The sequence below is a fragment of the Pyrus communis genome, chromosome 11, assembly GCF_963583255.1.
Source record: "Pyrus communis chromosome 11, drPyrComm1.1, whole genome shotgun sequence".
NCBI lineage: Eukaryota > Viridiplantae > Streptophyta > Magnoliopsida > Rosales > Rosaceae > Pyrus > Pyrus communis.
Window position 1 is genome coordinate 14,321,313 of NC_084813.1, and position 8,299 is coordinate 14,329,611.

Sequence of the window (8,299 nt, forward strand, 5' to 3'; positions counted from 1 at the left end):
TTCACTTCGGAAAACATGGATTTCAATTTCACTGTGCGTGTGCACTGTTCATGCACATGTAAAACTTGATGTTTTCTGGGATTTTGAAGCTTGTAGGAAGCTTGGTGAGGTCCTAAGGAAGCTCGGAGTGCTTCGTTTGAAGGATTTGGACATCGGGATCACGAACTATAAGTTCGGCCGAATTTTCGTATTTTTGGAAAAGTTTGATTCCGTTGTTTTTAGGCCCTAAAACTAGTCCAACGTGGTAGATTATGTTTAGGGCTTCATTTTGGTATAAATTACGTGAAAAATGGACATAGGAACACGGAGAATGACAAGTTCAAAGTTTGGCCGGAGCTTTCGGGGCTTTTTCCGGCGAATCCACGGCGAGTTAGGGGTCGAGAAAGGTATGGATGTGTTCGTCTCGTCAATACCTTCAATTTGATATATAGTACGTCGAAAATGGTTAAGAAATGAAGAAGTTATGACACTTTGAAATTTTCCCAGAAATTCCGGCAAAACACCATCTCCGGCGAAACCAGTCCGGCGACGCGAGGAAGAAGACGCGCGCGTGGGCAGCGCGTGAACAGTGCGCGTGGGGGCGCGTGAGAGCTCCAAATTGAGTTCTGAAAATTGTCACGCGTTCGTGACGTCGTGTAGATCACCGTGGTATATTCATACACCCAAATTGAGCAACGTAGGAGAAAGTTATGGACGAATGTTTGGTGTATGTGCGTTAAATAACGTCAATTTGGTTACTTTTTGTATAGGTGAAAATATTACAGAGGAAGAATGTAACCAAGCTAGGGGAGGTTCAGGGACCTACGAGACGTCGATGTGATATGTGAGTGGGCAGTTATTTTTCAGTATATATATATATATACGTATGCTTGACGTATTTCCCAGAAAACGTATTTTAAAAGAAATACGAATTATATGTCTTGTCATATATGCATCATATTTTAATATGTGCATTACCATAATTATGCATACTGTTGCATGGTGCTGAGGAGGCCCAGGTAAGTGCCAGGTAAGTGGTATTCATGTTTGTATTCAGTAGTAGTTTGAGATGCTTAGAGAGCTCATAATCTGCACCCCCGGTGTTAGTGCTCCCGCCCAGAGAGGGGCAGAGTCCTTCACGTGTATGTTCACCAGCACCACACGCTCGCCTTGGATCCAAGTTAGGTGCAAGCCTTGTCGTGCAGACCACATTAGGTGGTTCCGACTCGTAGGTGACCCGCGATTATTCGCACAGTCTTCACGTGATCGTAGCACTAGAGCGTATATATTACACCCAGTCCTGTCGTACAGACCACATTAGGTGGTTCCGACTCGTGTGCAGATTCAGATATTGAGTTGAGATTGGAGCTCTATCTGCAGCCGTACAGATCACGTTAGGTGACTCCCGGCTGCCAGATTATATGTTATTGATGTGATTTACGCTTGAGCATTTACATGTGATTATGAGATTCTGTTGTGGCATATTCTCAAGCATGATTGATATATCTTTGAGCATGATTGGCATATCTATACATACGTATATATGTTTATTTTCTGGGAAACTATACTTGTTTTACGGCGAGGGGTTAGTTTATGCAAAAGAGAAAAGAAGGTTTTGAATACGTTCGTTTTGCTGACCCACTCAACTTTGTTTTGCGCCCCTCCAGGTTCAAGAATTGCAAAGGTGTGGTGACTACGAGGAAATTCAACGGTGTTCTGACATAATGGACCAAATGAGGACTCACCTTCGGGTGTTTCATTTTAGAAGTTGTATATTTTTAAAGCTTCCGAACTGTGCAAATGGTTACGTCACTCTCACGTGACGGCCAGCATGCCCTCCTTCGGGACGGGGTGTGTCATTGTGTGTGTTGGCCTCTGTTAATAAAAACAACTATTTAGGGTATGGCTGGTATTTTAAAAAAAATTTGTTCCATGTTTCTTGGGATGGGCTTTTGTCGTTTTTGTGTTTTTGTCTATCCTTAAAATGTCCAAAAACTAGTGAAGAGTTTCTTAAAATATATTATATGTTTTTGTTTCTATATGTAAGGCTCCCTTAAACATAAACCAATCTTGAAATATTCAAAAATAAAAAATGCAACAAAAAAGATGAAAGAAATTAGAAGATTTTAATTATCCTTAATATTTAGAAAAATGTAAAATGAGTATAAAAAAATAAAAGTGAAAAAAAGATAATATTGGACTTAATAACATGTTGATTTTTTGGAGACAGCATTTCTAACTAGAGAGAGCATTTCTAACTAGTTTATCAACTAATTAATTCCCATTACATCAAGATGATACAAGATGTCATCCCCCAACTCCTACAACACAACCCCATTTCCTGATCGAAAAAAAATGGGAGCAAAGAATAATGACACAAAACAAAAGTAACAAATTAATTCTTCATTTCGTTAATTTCAGATCTCTCGCTGCATATGCATGCTTCAACTTATGGGCATGGTTCATTCCGAATGAAGCTAGCTGAAACCTAGTACCCCTGCATATTATATCATCTAATTTACACATTGGTATTCCCAAATCCCAACCAGCCAGTAGTACTTGGAATGAAGAAGCACTCATCATTTCTCAAATCACACCACTTGTGAAGTGTAATCATCTCCTTCACTAGAAACACTTGATCGGTAATCTGCATCACTTTCTCCCTCATTCAACTCTTCAATCTTCTCAACAACTTCATTCAAATCCAGCCTTCTCTCCACATCCTCCTCACAGCAACTCACTCCGATCTTTAACAGCTTTAGCAGTTCTCCTCTACTGTTCCCAACTCTCCCCATTTCTACATCGAACACTTCACTCGTCCTCTTTTCCTTGATCATTCCGTTGACCCAATTCGCTAAATCCGCCTTACTATCATAACTTTGCTTGAGGTAGTTCTCCGGGAACTTCCCTGTTAACACCTCCAAGATGATTATTCCGAAGCACCATACATCAGTCTTCTTTGTTATACGCCGGTGCTGGGCATATTCGGGTGACTTGTAGGCCATCATCAAGTGTTGAGCTTGCTCCATGTTGATCACGGGGAGTAGAGCATAGTCGTTCAATAGGGGCTCAAAGTTTTCGTCTAGAAGCACATTAGAGGATTTCAGATGACCATGGGGTACAACCAAGCTAGGGAGTGTACTGTAGAGGTATGTCAATCCTCTTGATATTCCTTTGATTATTCTCAAACGTGTTGGCCAATCAAGCACAGGCATATCTGAATTATGATTGCCTGTAAAAACAAAAATTTCCCACCATGAAGTTATTTCACTATGAACTAATAAATTAACTCGTACTATATATATTCAACAATCACCATCCCACTCAGGTATGTGGATGCCACCGGATCTTATGAGAAACACCATAAAAAATGTTAGTAAATATGGTAGGCGGATCATAGTAGTAGTCATCCAAGCATGCACATAATTAAGGAGACCTAATTTTAAGCTCACTTGTGACACAAGGGAAAAAAACTCACCGTGAAGATGAGAAGCCAAGCTACCATTCTCCACAAAGTCAGAAACCAAGAGCTTCTCTTCCCTTCTATAATAATAGGCTACCAAAGGCAATAAGTTTTCGTGTGTCAATCTTCCAAGCCTTCTCATGTGCTCATGGAACTCCTCTCTTCCCACATTGTTCATCTGCTTATACCTCTTGACCACCACAGCATCAGTCATGATCAAAGCCTTGTAGGAAGCCCCAAACGTCCCGCTCCCCAAGATTTCAGCTGAGGCCCTAAGAAGGTCATGCAAATCAAACCTCTGCCTGTCTTCCCTCACGAATGACAACTTTCCCTGGTCCGCCCTCCTTGGATGTGGATTAGTTTCTACTGATTTAACATCCATTTGGCTGCTCCCTGCAGCTGCCGTATACTTGGAGGACTCGTCCAATGATTCAGTCCCGTCTAATTCTGATCGTTGCTTTTTGTTGTTGAGGAACATGAAAATCACAGCAATGAGGGCCAGTAGGAGTAATAGACTCACCACAATTAAGGCTACTTTTAGACCTGACGGCTTTTTAGACGTGCCGCTTGAGTCCCCTGTGCATTCAGGCGGTGGGGCAGGAGTCGTAGGAGGAGCAGCAGATGGAGAAGGAGGAGGAGGAGGGGGGTTGCATGCTCCCTGAAAAGGCGGACCACATAGCTTTCCATTACCTGCACTTTGGTTAAAATTAGATCCAAGTTAATAAATGGTGATGCTTTAAATGAAAGATGATGACCGTAATGGGAAAACTTTGATGATCACATCCACTGCGATTTCACTTTGAATTCAAAATTAATGTCATTTACATTTCAGTTTCAATTCAAAATTAATCAGTCAAATATTCTAACGTATGAACAATATTAATTAGTCACCTGCAAAGTTACTTGGATCCATCTTTTTTAGGCTTTCTGGAACTGGACCCTCCAATTCATTTTGAGATACATTCAACCTTTTCAAATCCTTCTGCTTAAAATCAGGTATTTGGCCACTAAACTTGTTCTCCTCAAGTCCCACGTCGAAAACCCTAGGCAAAGTGGTAAGGGAAGAAGGGATTTTGCCTGAAAACGCATTGTTTGCTAGATACAATTTCCTCAACAAGTGCATACCTTCAAATTCATCGTCTGGAATCTCACCAGAGAAATGATTGTAAGACAAATACAAAGACCTCAACTTTTTAAATTTCTTAAGGTCCGGTAATGGACCATCCAACATGTTGTTCATGAAGCTTAGGGTTTTCAAATAAGGCAGCTGAGCGAGAGGCTCCAAATCCAGCTTTCCCTGTAAACCTAAGTTTTCGAGCTGCAAACCCCTGACATTCCCATTAAAGCAAAGCACACCAACCCAATTCGCCGTGTTACCGTTACACGGGTTTTTGTTAGGATCCCAATTGCTAAGAACCTCGGTTTTGCTTCCCAATTGCAGCGTTTTCTTGAACTTCAAAAGGGCATCGGTGGTCGTATCCATTGGTGAACCAAACGGTAACATGACCATGCATGACAGATAAGCAACAAAGAGGGTAACAAAAGATGTTGGGGTTGGTGCGCGCATAAGCTTAGCCATAGCCATATGCGCGCCCATTACCATGCAATGTTGTTGTAGTACAAACGTAAAGGGTTCGCCAGCTTAATTAATCAGAAATTGAACTGGTTTCTAATTAATCGCACAAACTAAATCCCCTTTCCCCCTCTCTATCTATGAGTTTTTAGTTTTGTTATTGGTGCTTATTGGGAATGGGAATAAGAGGAAGTGCAAAAAGGTGGGCGTGAAGGGGCCAAAAACCAGAGGATAGGAAGAGGTGGAGAGGATGATATTGGAAGAAATTTAGGAAACCATGGCCTGTGAAATTGACAAGGTCTAATTAGTGTGGCATGACAGCTCAATTGAGCTGTTTCTGTGTGTTAGATAGAGGTTTAGTTTTAGGCAGGAGAGATCTAAGGTCGACCTTTCAATTGGAAATGTTGTTTTGCTATACTTTGTAAGCAAAGATTGTTGTCGTGCCAATAATAGGGTTGTGATGACTGATCGTGCTTTCCTTAAGTTTCAACAATGGTGAATTTAATCTGATATTTCATAACAGAATTAAAAGAGGAAATTAACCAAAAAATTAATCAACTTATTGGAATGTTTTCTAGATTTTTAGTTTTATGGTTCAAGATGGATTTTAGATTCTTAGGTTTATATCATATATTCTGTACTATATTAAGCAAGGGTTAACTTAGTTAGAAACCAGAAAAGTTAGTAGAAGAAGTTGTGCATATGGTTTTGTAGCTGCTAACAAAAATTAACAATGTTCAAGCAAGATTTGTTTTCAGATTGACCCCAGTCTGGCACCTTCCTAAGTGGAGTAAATTGCTTCTTTCAAACTACGGAAAACCCTAATGCCAATCAAGGGTCGATATTTTCATGAAATTGAAAACATCAAAGAACTATATGGAAGGAGGGGATGAAGTCTAAACTTCACCTCATATCGAAAAAAACTCTTAAATTTAGGCTAAAATCGACCAGATTTTGTTGATATTTCCGACATATCAGTTAAGTATAGACAAACTATCATATGACATTCTGTAATGTTTCATTTAAATTTTCACATTTTTTAACAAATTTCCATCAGGGCAACAGATATTGATATCGATGTCGATATATCTATAGATATTTCCACAAATTTTCATTTAGATATTCCCACAATACCGATATTTTAGGCACTAATCAACGTTGATGTGTTAGTGTTTTTTTTTACCCTTATAGGAAAAATCAATGGCATTGGACGAGATGTAATATAGTGATAATGTTACAATGGAATAATTAACTGAGAATTATGGTATATTAGTATCCATTATTTCCATAGGATTATTTCCAGAGTTTTGAAAAATAAAGATGTCGCTGGCTACTTGCTATATGATAAAAACAATTACAAAACAATTGGCATCTGCAAATTGTTTGTTTATCAGTCAGGAGAAAAAGGAGATAAAGATGGGAGGGTGTATTCATTAATTTGGTCAAGGAGCATGCGCGTTGGAAAATATAGGCTTTAGACAAAGCTTATAAAGGAAAACTGGAAGAAAGCCTTTACCATATCTTTGGAAAATCTCAGGCTTTATTCATATCTTTGGAAAATCTCAGCCGGCTAAAATGATCGGTCACTCAAACAGGTTCTGAGTCAAAGTAGCAAGATGATGATCCACAAAGTTGAAAATGCAATTGGATTCTACAAATTATGAGGCCGCGCTAAACAAAATGCGACTACTATAAATACAAGATACTCTGCAACATGAAGGGACTTCTTAACTCAACACACAAATAAATGCTTTACGCGAAATTCTCTCACACTTTAAAAAAAAAAAAACATTAACTACTTACTAAACCCCCACACCCCCATCCCCCCTCCCGGTTGACATATATTCAGTTTGGTTACACATCATTGTGTTAACAACTAACAACACCTTCAATTTAGTTAAACAACACTGGAGCCGTAGAACCTGCTTGGCAATAGACCTTCAGTTTGATTAAACAACACTCTTCTATCCTTGTTGGTTATCTAAGTCTCGTCACCTTCAATTTAGTTAAATAGCACTGAAGCTGTAGAACTTGCTTGGCAGTAGACCTTCAGTTTGATTAAACAACACTCTTCTATCCTTGTTGGTTATCTAAGTCTCGACAGACGAGGAATTCTCTATTATTTCGTCACAAGAGATCATCTCATTAGCTTCGGCGAAGTGAGGTGTTCCTAAGTTACCCCTTTTTCAGCACAATGAAAGTCAAATCAATTATTGAACTTCGCAGCGAGATTAGCATCCTTGTCTTTAAGTTCTAAGAACCCTAGGCAGAGAGTGTTCCTTCCTCTTCCATAGTCGCTCGGTTCAGAAGTCAACAGTGCGATCCTACACCACCACCACATTCATCTCACTTGCCCAATTAACCCCGGCGGCAAGTTGGCACACCAGGATCAATTATAAGAAAGACGTAGCTAGCTCTTAATTTCTCAGCTTGCGCACCACATAGGCTTGGTAGTTTTTAGGGCTCAACATTTTGGGACACTCGGTGGGACGTAGTGGTAAAACTACAAAGTTCATATGATATTCCAATATTACGATATGGTATTCTTTGGCCAATTGAACGACCTCCAAATTTAATGTAAGGCGAAAAAGACCCTTGATGCACACACAAAGAGGCAAAAGTCTTTCTCCCAAATGATAAAGGTGAAAGCTCATAGCACCTTGCAAGAACAATGGTTGAAAGAAGATAGAGCCCGATTTAATGTGTGGCTCAATGAGAAACATTTCCTTTTGTTCTCGGGTTCAAATCGATTCCATTTGAAGTGCGGTTAATTTCTGCTCTAGCCAGGCCTAAGAAAATTGTCAATTTGGCTGAAGAAGAAGTTAGACCACTTGTTCTTTTGTCTGAAATTGAAAATTTGGTTGGCCTAGAAGAAAACGCTAGGCCACCTATTTTTTCTGCCAAGATTGAAAATTTGGTTGGCTTAGAAGGAAACCTTTATGAGGATTTGTCAGAGGAATTCTCCAATGATAAACAAGGCCGAAACACGGCCTTAGATGAAGAAACCATCTCAATTGAGATTATTGATAATTCCGCTAATATGGAGCAATCTTGTTCATGTGAATTGTTCAAGTTAAAAGCCAAAATTGGCAAAGCAATTATGCTTGGGGGCATAATAACTCGGCCTGTTCTACAGCTGAGTATTACAAACGTTTTCCGGGTGCATTCATCTCAAAACCTGAAACAAAACCAAATTGACGTCGGTGATACAAAAATATCTCGGCTCGAAATAAAATATCGTTGGCCTCCTCCTCATTATGCATCAGTGACTTTTATTTTCGTTT

The 8,299-nt window shown here is 39.6% G+C and overlaps 1 protein-coding gene across 1 annotated transcript; it reads right to left on the reverse strand.

Moving 5' to 3' along the window:
* Positions 1–2,141: 2,141 nt before the first annotated feature.
* LOC137749149 (pollen receptor-like kinase 4) lies at positions 2,142–5,045 on the reverse strand. Its single transcript, XM_068489262.1, has 3 exons — positions 4,334–5,045; positions 3,458–4,132; positions 2,142–3,211 (listed from the first exon to the last, which is right to left on the reverse strand). Exons 1-3 carry the CDS (start codon positions 5,043–5,045, stop codon positions 2,571–2,573), a joined length of 2,028 nt encoding a protein of 675 aa, XP_068345363.1. The 3' UTR covers positions 2,142–2,570.
* Between the last annotated feature and the right edge of the window lie 3,254 nt (positions 5,046–8,299).